This window comes from Zalophus californianus, chromosome 2 (assembly GCF_009762305.2).
Source record: "Zalophus californianus isolate mZalCal1 chromosome 2, mZalCal1.pri.v2, whole genome shotgun sequence".
In the NCBI taxonomy this organism is placed as follows: Eukaryota; Metazoa; Chordata; class Mammalia; order Carnivora; family Otariidae; genus Zalophus; species Zalophus californianus.
In genome coordinates, this window is record NC_045596.1 from 64,534,728 (window position 1) to 64,557,181 (window position 22,454).

Genomic DNA, 22,454 nt, shown 5'->3' on the forward strand with positions numbered 1-22,454 from the left:
CTGTTTAATAAATCAGAAACAACAACAAACAACAGGAGCCTTCTCCTCCTGCCGCGCCACACCAAAGGCTTCCCAAGTTGGACTGCGAATCCTTGTTTGGTTCCCGGCTGCAAGCACTTTGAAGCGCTGGGAATCTCTCAGCCGGACTTCGTTCCCGAGGGATTCCCGGGGCTTGGGTTGTGCTTGCGGAGTCTGCTGGGCGACGGGAGGGGACCCTGGAAACTGGGTCCTGGGTGGGCAAGAGTGCGTTGCTGGGACGCAGGCGTGCAGCAGCGGTTGGCGAGGACGCGAACTCATTTCCACGTTTAGACCCCCCCATCTCGGTTGCTGTCCCTGGAGGACTCAAACGCTCGCGCCAGCTCAATTCCGTGCAGCGTCGGCTCTAGTGGGAGGGTAGCCGGCTGTGTGGCGCGTGAGAACTGCTGGGGTGCGTGGCCCTGGTCTGCGCGTGCCCAGCGTCGGGGTGCAGCGCCTCTCCTCCCGGCTTCTCCTCCCACTCACTCTCTCCCATCTCCTCCCTCCTCCACACCCCCCGCCCCCGGGACCGCGAGGCTCCCTCCCCGCACCGGCCAGAGAGTACACAAAGCGGCGGGTGAGGGGAAGCTTCGCAGGCGTGCACCAAGCAGTGAGATCACTGGCGTTATAAATATCCCAGTACCCGAGCCGAGATCCGTTCGAGTGGCCTCTCTCTCTCCCTCCCTCTCTTCCCCGAGGCTATGTCCACCCGGTGCGGCGAGGGGGGCAGCGCCAGAGGCACGCAGCCGCGCGGGGGCTACGGAGCCCAGAACCAGCCCTACAAGATGCACTTAGAAACCCCGCGGCTGGAAGAATGAGCTTGTCCTTCCTCCTCCTCCTCTTCCTCAGCCACCTAATCCTCAGCGCCTGGGCTCAAGGGGAGAAGCACCTCGCCCCCAAAGGGCAACCCGGACCCACTGCCGCCGGTCGGAACCCGGGGGGCGCCAGCAGCAGCCGGAGCAGCAGTGGCACGACGTCTTCCTCTTCTTCCTCCGTCTCCTCCTCCCCCGGGGCTTCTCTGGGCAACCAAGGAAGCGGCTTGGAGCAGAGCAGTTTCCAGTGGAGCCCCTCGGGGCGCCGGACCGGCAGCCTCTACTGCAGAGTGGGCATCGGTTTCCATCTGCAGATCTACCCGGATGGCAAAGTCAATGGCTCCCATGAAGCCAATATGTTAAGTAAGTTGCTCGCTCTCCTGGCCAAGCGCGTCCTAAGCGGGCAGTGGGGGATTCGGGAAGGACAGCGGTTATTCCCTGGCCCACGGGAGCACCTTCAGGAACCCTGGCCGCTGGGACCCAGCTGGCCCTCGAAACGGCCGGGCGGGTTGGGTGGAGGTGCGTCTGTATGGCACGCACACGCGCACCCCTCTCGCGGGTATGAGGAATGGCGATTCCTGAGGTGTAGGCTACCAGAGGCTGGTGCACAAGACAGGTAGACCTTGTTTCCAGTTTGCTGGGGTCCCAAAGAGGAGCCTCCAGCCTGTGCCTGGAGAAAAAACAAAAATCTTTCTGCTCGTTTGGTTTCTGTTTACCTCCTGCTTCTGTTTACGAGGCTACCATTTTTCAAGAGGCATCAAAGTGCATCCCTATTCCTTGCCCATAACTGAACAGTTATTTTAGAAGAATCAAATCTCACATGCCGCCCCTCCAACTGCCATCATAAACCCCAGAGTAATGTATATTATACATTTATGTATCCGTGTTTGTGTCTATTGTATATACATACTTGCACATTATATGCATTAGAATATATACGTATATTCTAGGGGAGACCAGACATGCCCTGCTTGGAAGAAGACAGTGATCTGGAAAACTGGACACGTTTAGAGAAAGATACGTGATGGACATTTGAATGATTAATTTCAGAGTTGGGTTTGCAACGTTTAGTATGTTGAGAACATGACAGCACCTTGTTAGGAAGTGGCCAACCTTTGGTCCCCAAGGACAATTAAGGGAAAGTTCTTTATTTTGGAAGAAACTCAGAGGACGTTCAATTCCTTACAGGTGCACATCGTGTAAGCTTTTTTAAAAGAAAGTTTTACATTTTCTTTCTGGGTTTTCTCTTTAGCTCTCTCTCTTCTCCCACTCTTGCCACCCCCATCTGGGTTTCCAGACCATCGCTAGCGCTCCTCTGATTCCTCTCACTGCCTCTAGGTAGCTGAGGGGAGAGAGGATTTGGGGGTGCGTGCGGAACTGGGGCGATCTCTTTGAGACTCTTCCTCGGTAGGGCCAGATCGCTCATGCAGCAGGGGTTAATCCAACAGACAGACCCACAGCCGGGCCTGTGAGGTATTCAGGAAGAGCGGGAACGTGGCCAGGAGATTGCGCTGCGGACGGTCACCTGGCTGTCGAGTGTCAGTGTACTTAACTTGCTTCGTTTCAAAACCAACAACACCACGGGCCACTGAGCTTCTTACTTACCCAAGCTCCGGAGGGGCGCGGGCGCCACAGCGGGTCTGGCAATCTGGCAGCCGCCTCCAAAGCAGGGTTGGAGGTGCGCACGTCGGTGGGGTGGCCGGCTGGCGACGCTCCTCCCGCGGCTTTCAGGAGGCTGGCTGTGGAAGACCTGGCGGTTCGCGCCGGAGGAGGAGCGGTTCCACGCCCGCCCGTGCCCCAGACTCGCCTTGCGAGCTGTGCTGCTCCAGCTGGCCGTGTTTCACGTGTTTAGGGGGCCTGGAGCCCTGAACCGGAGAGAGGGCTCTTCGAGTCTGCCCTTGCGAGCCCGGGAGCCTCCCACGCGCTCCATGCAGGAGCCTGTTTCTAGGTTTTAAGGTTCATTTCGCCCTCATCCAACAACTCACCTTCTTTGGTGAGAAAGGGCAAGGTGTGTTAGGGTGAAGGGGAATTTTCCGAGATTTCAGGGACAGCGAGAGTCACATTTACTTCAGTACTGCCATTGGTCCTTCTCATTTCCCCCCACCCAGTTCTTTACTCCCTCAGATACCAGACAGAGCTCATTCCGCACTTCTAGTGATCTTTCCACCTTTCTTTTACAGGAAAACTTTTTCTGTTCTGTTCTTGTAGTTTATCTAGGAAATCAGCACCAACACAAGGTAACTTCTGTGTTCCCAAGGGAGGATCCAAAGTTAACATGCAACAGGCTGCTGGTTGGATCTCAGGGGGGAGGGTTTGGGTGTACTAGGGATCTCTGAAATACCAGACTCATTCCCTATATATCCACCCTCTTCCCTTGGAAAAGACAAAGATTTTTGCTGCTTAGGCCTTGCCAGAGGGAAGTTCTAGAAAAGCATAGGAAGGAAAATGAGAACAGATCAACAAAGAATACATTCACCAATTGACCAATTGACCAATATCTGCTATTTCCAAGGTACAGTTTATTTTAAAATCCACTTTGAAAGATACGTAAAAAAGAACAGGGATGTTTACTAAACAGCACCTAAGTAGCCTAAACAAAACTTCCTTGATTTAACACTTTTCCCAATTCATTCCAGTATAGAATAGCCTTTCAGAGTTTAGTCTGTATCTTTCATATGGCTTGCCTTCATTCACTCATTCACTCACTCATTCATTCATTCATTCATTCATGCACCCATAATAGGCTACCTACATCATCAAGATTGATATTTTGGTTACTTTTGGGAGTTGGGGGAATTTTAGTTTGTTTTTGCCTTCCATAGATTTTTCTCACAGAGGAAACTGTAACTGAAATGTTTAAATCATTGTGATGTTCTTCTTTGTGATGTCTGGAGTGTCCAATACTACTAACTATGATTTTGCCACCACTACTGGATGAAGAATTTATGAAATATGTCATGTTTAGTGGGAAAGCATGTAATTTAAAAATTTAAAATAAGCCTCTGCCCTAAAGAGCTGTGAAAGAGAAACAGAAGCCTGCTAATTGTTGGGTGGTCATATACCTCTTTGAAAGCAGCGCTTGACGGTTTCCTGACACGTATGTAAACTAAGGTGTTCGTCATGGGCTGTTGGTTAGAGTACATAAAGAAACATTTGTTGTTTAAGTCTCACAAGAGACACTGAGAGCTGGGACCAGAGAGGACCATAGAGGATACACCAGAGTTTTACCTCATCATCTCATTTTACTGTCTGTAAGTTAGCAATGATAAAAAACTTAGATTTCTTTGGTTATAGCATGCTACTTCAGAAAAGAGTCAAAACTTTGCCATCAAACTCCCTTCTAACAGGTTCTTTTAAACTCAGTAATTTTCTGTAATGTTTGTCAGAAGGGATGCGTATATATAAATATATGTCTCACAACTATCATTTGACATTAACATTTCTGCAAACTGAATATTTTCTAGTTTTACCATCCAGAGTGTACTCTGGCCATAGATTTTTGAAACACAATTTACTTAAAGCATACCACTTAATGTGTTCTTAGCTTCACTTATACAGTAGTTATCCCAAGTTTGGAGACAGAAAAAAAAAAAGCGCATTGCAGATATACTCTTATTATGAAGAAATACTAGGGAAGGGTGAAGAAAGACGGGCAAGAAAACCCAGATGATATAATCTAACTGTTGAATAGAAAAAGAAGTTTTGCTTTAGTGTGTATGCTTTCAAGTTCAGCTTCAGTGCTTCTGTTGACTTACGTCGGGCCATTGAAGAATAGGCAGTCAAGTAATTATCAATTCAGGGAGCAAAAGTTGAAGGCTGTGGCTGCACAAGGCCAAAGTGTTCACATAAAATATGAAAATTCCAATCATATATTCTGACCAAACAAAACCCTCAATTTTACTAATTTTTAAACATCTGAAAATTCACTATCAATTTTTGTTTCATGTAGAGTCAACCTTTTAAATAGTCTCCCAAGCCTAGCTAAATCAGAATCTGTATCTACTGAATAGAAAAACTCAAATGGAAGATTTCTGTTACTAATTTAATCACTGAAAACTGCTAAGCTGGGTATTTCAAGCCTCGGATTTGATAGTGATGTAGCATATCTGTTGCTGTGTGAACGCAAGTAGAGAAACTTCAGTTTCAAATTATTTTTCTTCGAGGATTTTCAGATGAGCTGTTGAAGGCTTCTGAATACATGGGATATCTGTGTCTATTATGTCATTCACTAAGAAAAGAGAAAAGGGAAAAGTCTACATGATTTTATCAACCATCATTAATAGAGTCCTGTTGTATTAAAAAATCTGGAGAGGACTAAGGTAAAAAAATCTAGACATATATTTTCTTACTGAAATAAACTTACTTTGTAATGCATGCCTATGCTTGTAAGGAGGTAGATTAAACAATGTGTGTATAAATTCTTGCCTCCTTCAATCTAGATGTCAACCCCCAAATTCCACCAAGAGAAAATAGGTTTTTTTCTGTTAAGCACTGCTTTTTTCTTTTGATCCTCTTACATGTTAACACCCTAGGAAAGATAACACATTGTCATCAGCACTCTAATGGGAAATAATTACCCTGCCTGACTCCCCAAGCAGAAGGCCAAAATCGCTGCAGAGTAAACGTGTGTCCATACATGTGTGCACATGGGGTGTCCTGAAAAAGGGAAGAGAGGTAGTGAGAAGGTCAAAGAAAACAATCCAGTTTAACAGACATTTCATTGACTCTCTGATCTGTGAGATACACTTGGCCTTCCACAATTTTGCTTAGGGATACCATCTTGGCATCCATAATGTGAACTGTAAATTCTCATAAAATTAATTATTCTCGACTCTACTAAGAGTCAGGAAATAACTGAAATTGAGAAAAATTTAGCTTTAGAGAAATGTTTTCTGGGATTTATATATGTGCGATTTAATGCATGTGGATTTAAAATATTATATAGAATTCTTTAGTGCGTTGCTGAGATTTGGCATAGTAAAATCAATAATTGTGCGATCTCTTGGAGATGAGGTCAGAGAGTTGAATTGTAGAATCTGCTCCAACATTCTAGTAAAAAAGACTTGTGAAATTACTGTTGAATTACATTGGAAATTATGATCTTAATACCGTTCTCAATATTACATCATAATTACATGAAGATTTAGAAGATCACGCCAAAGTTGCCGATGTGAAAAAATAATTATTTCATCTGATCTCATCTTTATCTTTCCTGCATTCTTCATACTTTTAAATAGAATAATATATGTAATAAAAGTATATTTTTAATCTTTCAATTAAATAAAAATTTTTAAAAATTATAAAATCCATTTATTCCCAGGCAGTATATCATTTTTACACTGGAACTTGCAAGAAAAGAAACCAAGCAGTATGTAATAAAATAATAACCCTTTACATATATTATTTATCTTCCCCATGTAATTTGTTATGATGCAAATTTTACATAGCATATATACACAGAATGTACATATAGTGTGTTAGGAAACAACTGACTCAAAATGGGTTTTTCTAAAAATAGAATACGTTACTTGTCAGAAGCTATAGTTTACATAGGCAAAGCAGTGCTCCCATTAAACAAATATTTCTAGAGACTTTGTCTTGACCTCTCAAATGTTAACCTGTAAACAGATATATTTAATAAGAATTTTATCTTTTAGGCTACCTTGTATTTTTTTCACTAACACACAGGTTTGCATTTACAAAACCAAGTAATCTGCCAAAGAATCGAATAAAAACACTAACAATGTAGAACCATGAGTAAATTGGGGGAAAACACAACTAACTCTCCTCTTCTACCAAACCATACTGTCCCTTTCAAGTCTCTCGTTCCACACATAGACAATTTCTCATGTTTCTATGTCTCGTTTTTTAACGCATTTATGCAGCATTCACAATTACTTCCCCATCTTCCAAATATCTAAAATCATTAATGCTGTTTTGAATATCATTCTGTAATTGTGATAGAAATATAACTTTGTATCATGTTCTAGTAATGCTTTATTAATAAAATTATCACAGCATATTACCTGGTGTATTGTATCTAACTTTACAAAGCATTCTGCGTGCTTTGTCACTATTCGATAAAATGGTAATGCTTCTAAATCCTTGGGTGTGCATCACAGTCAAATAATTTGTACAGCCAAATCTATTGAAAAGAGCATTTTGAAAACATTCTGAAGAAAATAACTTATGAGACGACAGTTTCTTTAGGAGTTTCTTCCTAAAAGCAAAAGTAGTTCCTTTCAAATAGTTTTTTGTTTTGTTTTCAGGAAACATCCACTAATAAAGTGGTAGTGACAGTTTCCTGGAGATGTGTTTTATTTACTCTGGACTAAATATGCTTATAACAAAGACAATAGTTCTTCGGCTACCCCTTCCCCCCCCCATGAGCTTTCTGCTCAAGTGTTTTTAAGAAATCAAGTTGAATAAATAAGCAGCAGCATTTGCTACAATTATAGGTATTAACTCACATTGTGCAAAAAAGTGCTTAATATATTCATATATATATGTATTTGTATTTATCATATATATGTATCCACAGTATTGCCTTTTTGGTAAATTGAATAATTTTACATGTACTTCAAATACTGCAAGGGGAGGTTACAATTTTTTTTTTAATTTCTGGTAAATTTCTCTATTCAGCAGAATATGGTTGAGATATCTTAATTAGTGTGTATATTCAGAATAATATAGATTGAAAGATTGAGATTTTCTTTCCTTCTCCCATCCTTTCTTCTTTCCTTCCTTTCTTTCTAGAATAGGTCCCTTTTTAGCTCTAGTGAAATATATTATTTTGTCCTCCCCCACCTATTTTTTGGCAATTTGATGTAGGCGATTAACAGAAAGTACTATGCTTTTCTCATGTTCGTATAACATTATATATGAATTTATGATAAACAGGCAGGCATTCCAATTATATACAGACTATGAATTTCGTCTTCTTAAAATACTCTTATGAACTGTGGTATGTGATTCTCTTAACGCAGTTGATGTGGACTTTCAAATTATTATAGGAGACAGAGGGGCATTGACTTAATAAGGCTGACTATGAAATACTAAATATAAACAGTAATGTTATAAAATACCTCATTAAATATTTTTTTCCAGAAAAGCCATTTAAAATGCAAGATGTCTCAAACCATAATGCATTAAACACTCATTGAGCCAATAATCCCAAATTATTTATAATGCTTTCAACATCTTTTTATGTGTAGTCTTTAAATGAACTACTCACTGAATGATTGAATATGGTATATATTGATTTGTCCTTGTCTAGTTATTATAATTTGAGAAGAGGGATTTATTTCATGTAAATAAGTAGAATTTATCTCTGGCTTTCAGTGGTTTATACTAGTCTTGGGCCAGACTTTACGAGATTTAACATTAAAAGCAGTGCATTATCTCGGATAGAAAACAGTGGATGAGAATTATTTTGAAAAACGTTTAAAGAAACTCTTTTCGATTCCTTTACAGCTTGAGAAGATTTTATTGTTGAACGTCGCTTACGAAAAGCGACTTATTTGTAAGGGAAAAAAAAGGATTACGAATGAGCCAGACATAAATTTTTGAATCTTACAATTTGTTCTTTGAAGTGAACACTTGCACGGCCGGGCTTCCCTTTTTCTAACATGATGAATGCCATGAAAAATAAGGATGTTAAGTACCATTCTTTTTTTTTTTATCACAGCTACGAAGAATGAAAAGAGTCTGTGTAGAAATTTAATTCTTCACGATGATATGTGGAAGAGTCTGTGTTTTATTTTGGGATTTCTGTCATCCTAGGTGTTTTGGAAATATTTGCTGTGTCTCAGGGGATTGTAGGAATTCGAGGCGTTTTCAGCAACAAATTTTTAGCGATGTCAAAAAAAGGAAAACTCCATGCAAGTGTAAGTAGACCCACTTTATATTTGTTAAAGGTCTTATGGAGATTTTACATTTGTAGAATGGAGTGAAGTGATTTTCCACGTTGGTAGATGAAAAATTTGCTCAAAGGATGTAATTTTGCTAAATTGTATGTACTTCTAACCAAGATGTCTTTGTAAGTAATCGTTTTCACATTCAATTTACTTGAAAAGATAATATAGAATCCACAAAAAATGTTTAAGGATGAACGCATTTGAAAGTCGCGCTCTCAAAGTGATCGCCCTTACTTATTTCTTAAAATTGGCTCAACTGAGGGAAAGTATGGAAACGATAATGCTGCATAACAGTTAAAATGCACATATTTATGGGGATTGTGTGTGCATATCTAGTAGATCAAGTTCTTATTTGGTTCTACAAGCCATGCGTGACATCAAAAATTAGGTCTAAGTAATACAACATATTTTCACATCAATAAGTACGGGGAGAAACCAATAATGAGAAGACTTTGATCTTCCTGAGAGAAATTTAATTTATCCATTTGAGGACTCTCATTTTGTATTTTTGTGGCATCAAAAACAATACTTCTTAAAATTACAAAGACTAATTGTGCACTCAAAAATTTCTGCAAGCCACTTTTATAATCAGTTTACGAATTATAGATTTATGTGTTTTTTTCTGAAAATGCTCACTACTTGGGAAGCATTAAAACATTTTAAAGATAATAAGATATGTCTAGGTTGGTTTTTCTACTCACAGATTTGATTTACTTATATCAGTACATATGCACAGCACTTAAAAGTGATTTATGTTTTTTCTGCAGTGTACTAAGATTTGTCACATTATATCATTTTTACAAAGCCATTATTATATAACATTAGCCCTTTACTTTGTATTCTCTTTAATTTTTACTAAATGAATTGGAGAAATATCACTTTTCTGGTTTTTGAAGTATATAGGAAATTTTAATTAAGAGTGTAATCAATTGAAGCTTACTATTTATGATGTTTACTTACAGTTCTTTAAAAAATTCATTGAGAGTTTCACTTGTTTCAATGTGTAAGAATTTCAATTTTCCTTTTTCTAAAAGTGACTTGTTAATACCTCTTGGAGGGGGTAGCAGAATTCAAGCTATCTCTACAGTTACTTGAGGATTAAATGAGATAATACATTTAAAATTTTTAAAAACAGTATTTGGTACATTGTAAGTGCTCAATAAATACTGTCTATTATTATACTAAATATAATAGAAATCTCAGTGGATTGAGATAAAAGAAAAACCTTTGCTAACCTCTTTAATCACCGATTACAAGAATTATGAAAAGATTTACCTACTTCATCTTCTGAGTTGGTTATTGTAATCTAGCAAGCTATAATATAGTTTTCATAAAGTAATCGCTCTTTGATTATTTTAAGGGGTAAAGTTCTGCATCACTGTGCACAAGTAGGACATGCCATTTTTTTAAATTTTATTTTATTATGTTACATTAGTCACCATACAATACATCATTAGTTTTTGATGTGGTGATCCACGATTCATTGTTTGCGTATAACACCCAGTGCTCCATGCAGTACGTGCCCTCCTTAATACCCATCACCGGGCTAATCCATCCCCCCACCCCCCTCCCCTCTGAAACCCTCAGTTTGTTTCCCAGAGTCCATAGTCTCTCATGGACATGCCATTTAATCAAAAAAAAAATTTGATTTTTAAAAATCCACATGCAGAATAGAAGACAATGATCAAAGACATCTGAACACAATAGCTTTTCCCCAGTCTACTTTAAGGTTGTAAAAAATTGAAACACTTTCAGAATCTAAGCATCATAATAAAGTGCAGTGCATGTAAAGAAACTTTCTCTTATTGGTTTGTTTTGGGTGAGCACCGTAACTTTTAAATTGTTCTGATTTGTGCTCTTGTACATGAAAAAATAGACTAAACTTGGACCAGCTTAAGGATAATTGCCGCAGAACTCAGACTATTACAAATGGATGCCAATTAGAAAGGTCATACCGAGAGGTGAGGATACATGATTCCCCTGTCAAACACAAGTAACGAATTTCCAGAAATTTGACCCAAATGTCTAAGGATGGCTGGCTGAAATAATGCAGATAATGCAAAAACAGCATCTGTTATTCTTTCTCATCTTGGCAGGCTAAAGTTATTTCATGGAATAATGACTTTTAAACAGTACAAAGCAAGTCTTGCTCTTGTCACTCACTGAAGCTCTTTGATATAAAAGTCATTCTAATGACTTTGAGCTGAAGTGTAGATAAAAAATTAAGCCCTACGATTATGTGGATTCTTTTTAAACCAATTGTCCAATCCCACTTTCTCTTATCTGAGCTTTTATTAGCACTTTTTCTCTAGATGGAAACCTAATTAAATTATAAAACGATTTATTTTTAAGGAAGTTGAATTTAGAAATAGTATTAATCCTAGCAATTATCAGTTTTATGCCCAGATGGTTTCTTTCTTGTTTTCTTCTAGTTAAACACATTGAAAATTATTCTTGTAACTTTAGATATAATTATTTGATTTAGTTTGATTTTCACAAAATTGCATTGTCACTAAAAAGGCTAAAAAACCTTTATATTTTTAGGATTAAATGTGTAATTCGTGAGCTGCTTTAAATTAATAACTGTGCAGAGACATTTAAAGAGTACTTTATAATCATTTTGCTATCTATATATATGTGTATATGTATAAATCATGTTGTACATCTTAAACTTACACAATGTTATATGTCAATTATATCGCAACAAAACTGGTAAAAATTTTAAATTAATAGAGTACTTTCAGGTTTTATCTATAAAGTAAATATGAACCAAAAATGTATAGCATTCATATAATTCTGGAGAAAGTAATGCCCATACTGTACTGAGAAATATTCATGGATAATTGTAGATTTTCAACTTAGTTTTCACAGTAACAATTAGAATATTAAAAATTAGTTGCTAGGCACAGACAATGTATTTGCATAGTTGTTTAAAAACTCTTTTACTCACATTATGTCATCACATGATTAGGTGAGGACAGAGTCTTAGCAATGTTAAATCATTTCCTAACTTAACGCAGTAACAAGTGAGTGAACCAGAACCATCCTTTTAAAATTTTCTTTCTCTGTAAATGCTATACTGCTTTGTAGGTAAAAGCTAGTTGAAAGAAGATACTAAGTTTTGTTTGGAACCAATTACATTGTTTTCACCTATTGTTTTATAGGAATTAATAATCACAGAGTTTAATAGTATTTTCATATTACATGGTAAAGAATAAATATTGTGGTGCATCCTTACGATATTTTGCTTGTGCTGTGCACCCCCTTACCCACGCTCTCTTTGGACTCTTTTTTCCCCCATCTATTTCTGTGTCTCTAGTATTTGACTTTAAAGTCCAGAGAAGCAGAGGGGATGTGTTCGCCGCAGAACTTATCACAGAGTTTTACACAGGTTGGTCATTTAATGTGATGATGTGTTGCATAGGGAATGCCTCTCAGGATGAATTTTCAAAGCAGAAGAGACCTCTGTTTTGTTCACTGAAATTTTTCATTTAGAAAATGCTTCACTATCAGCAGACACAAAGATGGCAGACAAAAAAGAGCCGAGAACGGGTTACACTTAGGCAATATTTGTGCTGTTGTTTTTCTTGTGCTAAGTTTGTTAATTCGGTAAGAGAAATTTTGTTTGAACTTCAGTCATCTCTGTGGGCACTTCTTCCTGCACTCATTCAACCTACACACTCGTCGCAACCTACATGCAGCTCTCCTTAAAATCTTTACGAGTATACTCCAAATACACAGTGCAGCCAGATTCCTACCATGCAGGTTTTTTCAACATTCTTTACAAGGATGAAGGTGTCTGGTCTTCTCCTTCTCAAGATGTGCTAGGAATCATTGAGGGTGGGAGTAGATGTCTGCCTCCCCAAGAGCCGTGAGGGTTAGTCAGAGCTTTCGCTGTGAGCTCCACTCTCCTTCTCAGCTCATTCTAGGCTGAGGTACTTGTGGAAATGAGCTCCCTTCTCTTTCTGTCTCTGTCTCTCTGCCTGCTTGTCTGCTCCTGTTCCTTCCTCACTCTGTTCCTGCTCTCTCCTCAGGTTTATTATCTCTATCAAAATCCCCATAGAGAGCCATTCTAGATTTATCTGAGGTGGGTCCAGATGTAGGACCAGTTAGATTGTGTCATTCTAGTTAAATTAAACCTAGTCATTTTACCTAATCTTTCTCTTCTGTGGTTTTATCAGCTGTAAAAGGAGGAAAACTAAAGTAACAATCTATTGTGATAGTTGAGCAGTTTAAATGAGATAATACATATAAAAGACTTAGAACAGTGCCTGGAAAGTATTCAGCATTTAAAGATTTTTTTAAAATGTATTTATTTGAGAGAGAGCATGAGCACACAAGCCGTGGGGAGGAGGGAGAAGCAGACTTTATGCAGAGCAGGGAGCCCGATGAGGGACTCGATCCCAGGACCCTGGGATCATGACCTGAGCCAAAGGCAGACACTTAACCAACTAAGCCACCCAGGCGCCCAGTATTCAGTATTTAATTTTAAAAAGATCTTCCTTAATTTGCTCTGAGGCAGCTGTATGATGATCCTGTCTCCTTTCTCAGAAAAGACTTTCTGCTTTGGGGGTCAGGCAGCTGTGACCCCTCAGATATTTAGACCAGCGCCCAATCCTATTTATCATTAACCTTTTTTTCTTCAGGTCCAAATTTTTTGTGTCCATAGTAGCCCCTTATCTCCAGAGTTTTCCTTTTTTCAAAGAACGTAAATTTGGGAAAGCAAAATTCTCAGGCTCAAGCTCTTAGGAGACAAGGATTTCTTACGATCATAATCTCATAATTCTTTTAGAGCCCTGTTGCATCTTGTTTTTTCCCTAAAGAAAACGGAAATCCTGGAAAAGATGGTTATCATGTTTTTTTCCAGCCTTTTCATAAAGTATGCATGATAGCGCATTGCTTATTGGGGAAAAAACATTTTAGCTTGTTTTAAAGGTCCAGAGAGAAGCATGTGGTAGAATTATTTTTGTTTCTCAGGGTTTTAGGGGATCATGTTTGGAAGGAAAGCTAATTGCAGAGTTTACGAAACAGGCATGGAATGTGTGCTTGATCAGACCTAAGCAAGGACTAGAACATCTTCCTTTCCTGGTTTCAGAGGATGCCAGCTGGCTTGCCCGGGATGGGAGTCTGGACTGGACTTCCTTCGCTGGGGGCAGTGTGAGGAGGAGTCAGCAGCCCCAAGAGCTCGGCATGTTTACTGAAAGGGGAAATGGAGGCTTGGGCAATAGTCAGCATCATCATAAAAAAAAAAAATAACCTATTAAGCATTCCACTCTCCCAGTCAAGACCATGAGCTCTATAAAGGCATTTGAATAGAAACTCCCCTTGCCCTCTAAGGGCTTTCAATTTACATAGTAAAACCAAATGTCCAGTAATTCAAGCTCAAAAATGGGCTCAGGGCTCTGCCTTTGCAGTAAATGCCAGTTTTCCCTTGATTTCACACTGTGTGACTCTAGCTAGGGAGCTTCTTTTATTGAGGAAATCTGGGTGTGATGAATTGACTTGTAGCTTCAGAGATCCATTTCAGCCAAAAGCGAGAGATGGTGTTCTATTTCTGCAATGGTTTGGGGAATGGCATTGTTTTTCATCAGTATTTTAACATGGAGCAACTTTAAGACAGGTAGGACTAGACGGAAGTCTAGGAGATGCCCTTGGGTTTGTGTGGTGTTAAGAAGCTGGTATCTAGGAGTTGGAAGATTGGAGCTTGAAGTCACAGGTGCCTACCCTGGCACTTGGTAAACATGGGGCTTTAGTGAATTGTTGTCTTTACTTCTCTGACCGGAGAATTAGGTAATAGCATCCTGCTCATCACGGGATTATTGTGAGGGTGAAATAAGAGATGTAAAGCCCCCTGGCACATAAGAGCCCTTGATAGCTCAGCTTTTTGAGTTATTAAGAGCATCAGAGTGAAAACTCTTACCTCACCTGCATCAAATCACACAGGACGCTGGTTAATGATGCAATTCCAGGGTCTCACCTTAGAGTTACTAAAACACAACCTCTGGAGATATGGCCTCGGGATTCTGCATTTTGAACTGGCTCCTGGAGTAATTTTAGGTCAATTCATAAAGTTTGGAGGGGGAGAAGTCCTGTGGTGGGTATTCTTCATTACATTATGTCAGGTTGGTTTATTATTAAATCCCACTTGTATATTCCCTTGGTCACTCAGGATGAAGAACCGAGATATAGAATGGACAGATGTTCAGTGCCAAGCAGGAAGTAGGCTATGCCCTGGAGATAGCATAGTATGGCCCCAGCTGACCTCTAAGAAGCCTTTGTAGTCAGGAGTAAAGGGCAGCCCTTTGGGTGTGCGCTGCCCTGTGCTGGGGTACTCTGCATGGAAGCAATTGGAACAGGGTCTACCTTTTAGCCTTTAATCACCACCAGAGGTGGGCGCCTTTGGTCAGGGAACATTCAGCACAACCACACAAAATGGCCTAGGCTAAGGGCACCTGGCCAGGACAGCCCCATATGTGGGAATAGGGATGGAGCCCAAGAAGCACTAAAAGGAGGTAGGGGAACCAGAAGCAGGGATGCATGCAGCAAGGGAACTTTGCTTAAAGTACAATTTGGTTTATAATTGTTTTTATTATAGTCTATAATAATATTTTAATTATTTAATAATATTCCAGCCCATAATAACATTCTAATTATTTGTATTTGGTTAATTATTTCTTCACAAGGCTTTTCAAAAGAGGGAGGCAAATCAAAGAAATCAAAGTGAAATAAAGAACTAAAATTGATTGAATACCCCACAAACTCCAAAGATTATACCGGTGTTGGTCCAAGTTCACTCCTCTCTCCATCCACCTTCCGTATACTGCATATGTACTTCTGTCGTTGCACGACGTGAGAACTGGTGCTTGTTTGCATGGCCTCAACTCATTCACTGCAAGATCCTCAATCATGATACAACAGGATATTTACGAAGGAACAAACCTATGTTAAGAGGTTTTAGAAAGCTTTTAAAAAATAACGTTTCAGAATTTTCTGTTTGGCTTACTTGACCCTCAGATTTCAATTAAGCAGAATTAGTCTTTTCTAAAATATCCCAGTTAATCAAAGTTTTACTTTCTTTGAACTGAATTTGACCTTTCTTCTAAACATCCATTGTGTGTTCTCACTGTGGGAAGAGATGAGTAGAATCAAGGCACAGCGTCGTTCTAATCAAAAATTTCTTGTTTTCCTTAATTGCGCTCTTTCCCTTCCTCTGAAGAATTAGGCTATTCAGGCAAAAAATAGTTTCATTTGTTTTGTCCATTAAGACTATATTAAATTACATTAGGATTGTATTAAATTACATAAAAATTAGCCAAACATTTCATTGTAATTTTGCAATTATGGTGTGTTGAATGTACCTTGTTTTTACATGCACAAGATCAAGGAGAAATTAAGGAGGAAAACATATAATTTAACTCAACAAAGAGCATGGACCAGACATGTCTGTATTGTTCCTCATTGGAAAAGTGACAGCTAGTACAGTGCCTGACATGTGGTACATAGTCAATAAGCATCTGTTGAATAGACTCGTAAAAAATGAATTTGGAACAGAGATATGGATTCTTTAGGAACATTTTCGCATTTGGTCTTGTAATGGCTGATGGTGCCAGCACGATGCGGTGATGGGGGTCCAGAATTCAGTAGCTTATTTGGAAATTTCATTCACCTCTCTACTTCACACCTTAACTGTAGAAAAAGTCTTTCTGGCAACTTCACTTTTTCTAGGAAAATAATGTAGTCCTATTGTTGAAAAAGTATGTGTTTTGCCAAAGGACTTCTTATAATTCAAAGGAGATTTAAAAAATTAAAAGAAGCCTGGAAAATTTATCATCCAAAATGGTGTAATGGTAAACGTATATATATTGGAATACCTGTAGCTAAGACCTATATTGCTTACTGACTCTCTGCTATAAAAATGGTTCATGCATGATATCAGGGACAGAAATTCATGCTTAGGGTCACCATCTTGTCTGAACAAGGCCAGGAGTAGTGACAGAGGCAATCAGTCCCTCAAGAAGAAACTAGATCTCCTGATGAAACAATTCATTGAAATGTTTGTTTCAAATGGTTCTGTTCCACCACAGCTGGAAGAATTTTTCAGACAAAACATTAATTTAGAAGTCAATTAAGAAAGCCAAAACAGTCTGACTGCCTTTACTCCTAAATTAACGTGGGAGCTGGAAGGGCTACAGGGCTTCACGTAGTGTGTGGGTCCTTAGGTTCTGGGCACCTCTGCCCCAGGTGACAGTTAGCGGACCCTTGAAAAATCTAGAGCCCAAAGAGCCTTCTTTCCTCTTAAGAAAGAGTTTAAGAACATCAGTCTTAAGGAGGAGAAGAGAAAGGTTTTAGATGGAATAATTTTAGCAGGTAGAGTTGGTGGGCTTTCACCCATATGAAGAATCTAAGATGGAATTGCTATAGGTTTAATTCACCATGATGTGTGTGTGTGCGTGTGTGCGTGTGTGTGTGTGTGTGTGTGTGCGTGTGTGTGTGTGTGTGTGCGTGTGTGTGTGCGTGTGTGTGTGTGTGTGTGTGTGCGTGTGTGTGTGTGTGTGTGTGAGTAAAGAAAAGGTTAAATAATACAGTACGTTTAAAAAACCTGTCAAAATTGAATAAAGCAATCACTGCTATCCTTTTTCAGGAAAATGGATTTTTGCCAAACAAGAGTAGAAGTCAGGTCAAGGTATAATGTATATATTTTTAAAAATGTTTTTCAAGTACATTTGAAGAAAAAAAATATGAGGCAGAGAAACATACCTGCTACTCTCGTTGATGAAACCCCATATATCTTTCTAAAATGCTCATCCTTTTATGCAGCAGAAAACATTACAGATGGCTATAGCTTTTATTTTAAAATAAAACTTTAGGATTATCTAATGAAATGGGAGAGCATTTAAGTCTTTTAAAAGCTAAGCGACTACAAAAAAAATCTACATTTGACTTGTGAGAAAGTCTTTTTAATAAAAAACAGGGGGGCACCTGGGTGGCTCAGTTGTTGGGTGTCTGCCCTCGGCTCAGGTCATGACCCCAGGCTCCTGGGATCGAGCCCCACATCGGGCTCCCTGCTCGGCGGGAAGCCCGCTTCTCCCTCTCCCACTCCCCCTGCTTGTGTTCCCTCTCTCGCTGTGTCTCTCTCTGTCAAATAAATAAATAAAATCTTAAAAAAAAAATAGGAACAGTAAATGTGTACTCTTCTATAGTGACATCGGCACAGCGACCTTGGCCTAGACTTAGGCTGGTAGGGTATGACAGGATGAGAGGAATGCCATAGGTGGTGGTTCTTTAAAACACCTGCTTCCAGCTGCTAGAGATCAAATCCGGGGAATCACCAGTAGACTTGTGGAAATTCCAGATATATAACTTGCTAGCCTTCAAATAAAGAGCCTTATTGATTGAACTATGCTTGAATGTAAATAACCTGGGTAAACTGTCATACATAACGTCAATGTGCTGTTGGAAGCGCTCTGAAATTGGTTGCCTTCCAATATTGTCAGTACTTTGCACAAGTCAAAAAATTCATGTGACCATCAACAGTAGATCTATGTAGATTGTCTTGCGGTGTTCTGACTTTCAGATGACAGTGTTGTGCAGAGAAAAGCTTGGCACTATTAGAAAAAGCAAGAAAAAAAAGAACTCTTATTTCCAGTATAGTACCTCTTGGTCTGATATGAAAAGGGTATCTCATAAGTAGTGTTCTTCTCCATAGACATCAACATATTTGGTATTGGCAAACCCAGGAATTCCAGATAATGGTGCTCACCGATACTATGAAACGTGGTGGTCTGGTCTAAGACAGGAATTATTACTCTTGGGGACTCTTGGCCTCTTTTGCATTTGATGAAAGCTACCCATCTTTTCCCTAGAAAAATACTTTGGTACTCACAATAGCCCTATGAATAAGGACTGTGGATAAGGAGCCTAAAGCTAAGACCTCGATTGGCAGGATTGGTATTTGATCTGAGGTCTGACTTTATGCTCATGCTCTTCCCCCATACACTTCCCTTTAATTCCTCAATATAATCTTTTTTAAAAAAGATTTATTTATTTGTCAGAGAGAGGGAGAGCACAAGCAGGGGGCAGAGTGAGAGGGAGAAGCAGGCTTCCCGCGGAGCAGGGAGCCCGATGCGGGGCTCGATCCCAGGAGCCTGGGATCATGACCCGAGCCGAAGGCAGCTGTTTAACCGACTGAGCCAACCAGGCGCCCCCAATTCCTCAACATAATCTTCTGTTAAAAGTTAATTGTTTACCTGGAAATATCAAAGTAATTTAAAACCAGTAACAGAATTTAAATATATTAAGAGTTCCTGTTATTTTTATATGCACTGATATTATTTCACTAAGTACACAGTAAACAGAAAATCATCAGCATCACAAGCGTGGCAAAATAAGCATCTTCAGAGCTCTTCCTGGCCAACTTTGGCAGCCTTACCTCTTCTTCCTTCCACCACACATCCTATAGGAAAGTTACTACCTATAGTAGTGTCATGCCGACCTGTGGACACACTGTTCCCCCTCTGAGAACCCTTTCTCATGTCACCTGCCTTGCTAAAATCTTGTTGTACTTGAAGACTCAGTTCCAATGTCATCTTTTGTGGGAAGACTTCCTGCCCTCTGCCCGGCCACCCCCATCCTCTTAGATTCCTTTCCTCTATGCTATTGCTGTACCCTCTGCATAGCACTGTCATAAGTCCCTGTATGCAGCTGCACCGTGATGGGTGTTTACTTGTCTGCTTTTTCCACTATTCTGGGAGCATTTCAAGGGCAGACATTGTGTTTGTCTGAGTGTGTGTTTGTGTGTGTGTGTGTGTGTGTGTGTCTGTGTGTGTCTGTGTCTACAGAGGGAGAGAGAGACAGAGAGAGATCTGGATGAAGTATTGCTAGTGACTCCAAAAGTAATTTTTTCTTCTTGGCATCGAATATTCTCTCCCGTATCTCTGTGTGAAGATATATTTTTTCCTAAAGAACTCTAACACATGCAATATTAATAGGGCCATATGCTACCCCTCTCTCAGCACCATGAATCACACTGATAACATTGAAAAATGTATCCTTGTTTCAAAGGAATAATATGACCCCATTTCTCTGAACATGAATTCATGTTTTGCCAGGCAAGTGTTCCGTAGTAATTCAGTTCTATTTATTTTCTTGATGGCTTAAGAGGGGAAAAAAAAAATCTTAAAATATTAAAAGTTAATTTTTTTCACTGCAATCTCAAAGTAATTTAAAAACCACAACAGAAGTTCAATATATTAAGAGTTCCTTGTTATCCTTTTTATATACATTGATATCATTTTGCTAAAGTACATAGTAAACCGAAGTCAGCATTACAAAGACCTCATTTTATTGCATGCTGAAAATATTATTACCACTTATATTTCTTCTTCTTTTCTCCCCCCAGGCCAAATTTACAGATGATTGCAAGTTCAGGGAACGATTTCAGGAAAACAGCTATAATACTTATGCCTCAGCAATACACAGAACTGAGCCAGCGGGCCGGGAGTGGTATGTGGCCCTCAACAAGAGAGGGAAAGCTAAGCGGGGCTGCAGCCCCCGGGTCAAACCCCAGCACATCTCCACCCACTTTCTGCCAAGATTCAGGCAGCTAGAGCAGCCAGAACTTTCTTTCACGGTTACTGTTCCTGAGAAGAAAAAGCCACCCAGTCCTGGGAAGCCAAAGGTGCCCGTGTCTGCCCCTCGGAAGAGTCCCAACACCGTGAAATACAGACTCAAGTTTCGCTTTGGATAATCTTCATCTTGGCCTTGTGAGAAACCAGGCCTTGCCCTCAGGAGTTTCCAGGGGTGTCTTTACAGCTCTGAAAAAGAAAAACGTTTCGATCCAACTCCAGCTGGACTACACTGTCTCGAAGTCAGGTCCTGGGTTTCAGTGCGACTGAAACAAAGATGTTTTCTGATAGGAACTGAACTGGAATTCTCTGTCCAGTATGGGGGGCACACTGCTTCAGGTCTGGAAGACGGGGAAAGCCTCTTGCTTTATGCTTAGTGCATACTCGGTATTTTCAGAAAGTTAAACAGTGCGGACCATGTATTTTTCTGACTTTTACAGCTCAATCTGAAAGAACATACATGATACATTTTTATTTTTGGTTTCCAAAGAATATTTTGATGCAGATAAAATATTTTATTAACTTTTGTTTTTTGTTTTTTTGTTTTTTAAAGTACCTCTGCATTGAGCATATTTTCTTACTTTTATTATTTTAATTAATGACATAACCATTTGAATGCAGTTTATGAATATAAATGTGTTTATAGCCCATTTGTAACAGGTGGATTTTTTTTTTCATTTTTCTTATTCATTGCACTTTTTAATTTTTATTATTTTTTTTACCATACCTCAGATAATGTAAATTTAGTTCTTCATCTTAAAATGCTTAAATTCTCTTCAATGGCACCAAAGGCTCAGCTTAGATCTGTGTGTGTGCACGTGTGTGTGTGCGTGTGTGTAAATTCATGACAGTATGTGGAATCCTAACCCTTTGGTGGCTGGGCTGTAATGGGTTGGGACTAAGGGGAGAATATAAGGATTTTTTGATGGAATTATAAATTGGAGATAAGGAAAAGGATTCGAGGCACAAGTACACGAAGTTTGCAGCATTTATTGGGATCTAATTCTGCCTCGCCTTCGTTTCTCCTTTTATCTAACCCCTCCTGCCCTCATGCTTGAATAGCTGGAGGAATACATTTTATTCTGTCCGTCAAGCACACACTATGAAACCAGAATGCTTTAAAATACCTCCTGTATGATCCTCTGCTCTCCCCACTGTATAGATCCACGGGGAGCAACCCACTCAGCAGAAATACATGTAGACCCGAAGGAGATGAATCGTGTAACAGTTATGCACGTCGAGTCCCATTGTCAAAAATATTCTTATTACTCAGCCTAACGCCCTTTGAGTTTGCTATCCTGAAGGTAACCGTTCTGGTGAATAGATAGCCCTTTAGAATAGATACTTTCTGATGTAGATTTTTAGAAAGCTGGCCATGCGGTATAGGAAATTTAATTTGGGAACTCAATCATTGAAAAGGGCACTTAATTCTCAACCCGAATACTGAATGTTGGGCACGAACCACAGAAAATTTAACTTAAGAGAATTTACATAATTTATATGTTTTCTTGGCCAATCATTTCTATGGAGTTCTATAAAATGTAAGTGTTTATATTCAGAAATGTGCCAATAAAAAAGGTACAGCTACAGCTTAGAAGTATGTCTTTCACAGGAAGAGCAAAAGAGTTCACAGAAAGCTTGTGTTTTATATTTAAGCATGCTTCTTTTCTTTTAAAGGATATTGACAAACTTTTTTAAAGTATGGTTTATTTTGGTGCACGAAGGCAAAGTAGAAATTTATCACAATTTAACTTACTACTACTTAAGCAGTTTGCTTTTTTTAAATGGAAACAAACTATGCACATATAATATATATGAAATCACCCATTGACAAAAACATCATGCCTATACTCTAGTATTATGTTTTATTATAAAGCCAATAATCTGACTATTGTTTGCATTTAATGCATGATTTTAAAAAAAATATAAAATGAAATACTACAAAAATTTCTTTAATTTATACATTATAATTCTCTTGGGTTAAACGAAACAAGATTTTGGAGACAAAATATGCCTGACTCTTGTCCAACTGGCATATCACCTTATATGCACAGTAGACAGCTGAAAATAACCCTCTAGTTTATTCT

General features: G+C 39.3%; 1 protein-coding gene across 2 annotated transcripts; it reads left to right on the forward strand.

Annotated features, from left to right (window-relative positions):
* Window positions 1-593: 593 nt before the first annotated feature.
* On the forward strand, window positions 594-20,749 carry FGF5 (fibroblast growth factor 5). 2 transcript variants are annotated; one of them, XM_027599529.1, is made up of 3 exons: window positions 594-1,190; window positions 8,610-8,713; window positions 20,142-20,749. In XM_027599529.1, the coding sequence occupies exons 1-3, from the start codon at window positions 830-832 to the stop codon at window positions 20,487-20,489; spliced, it is 813 nt and encodes a 270-aa protein (XP_027455330.1). In that variant the 5' UTR covers window positions 594-829; the 3' UTR covers window positions 20,490-20,749. The 2 variants fall into 2 exon arrangements, with proteins under 2 accessions (XP_027455330.1, XP_027455331.1); XM_027599530.2 differs by lacking the exon at window positions 594-1,190 and adding an exon at window positions 12,063-12,134 and having other exon boundaries at window positions 8,653-8,713; window positions 20,142-20,578.
* Window positions 20,750-22,454: the final 1,705 nt, after the last annotated feature.

Coding starts and splice junctions, on each gene's coding strand:
- FGF5 (XM_027599529.1), top strand. CDS start 830: ATGAGCTTGTCCTTCCTCCTCCTCCTCTTCCTCAGCCACCTAATCCTC. Junction 1,191..8,609: donor CCATGAAGCCAATATGTTAA/GTAAGTTGCTCG, acceptor CTGTCATCCTAG/GTGTTTTGGAAATATTTGCT. Junction 8,714..20,141: donor AAGGAAAACTCCATGCAAGT/GTAAGTAGACCC, acceptor TTCTCCCCCCAG/GCCAAATTTACAGATGATTG.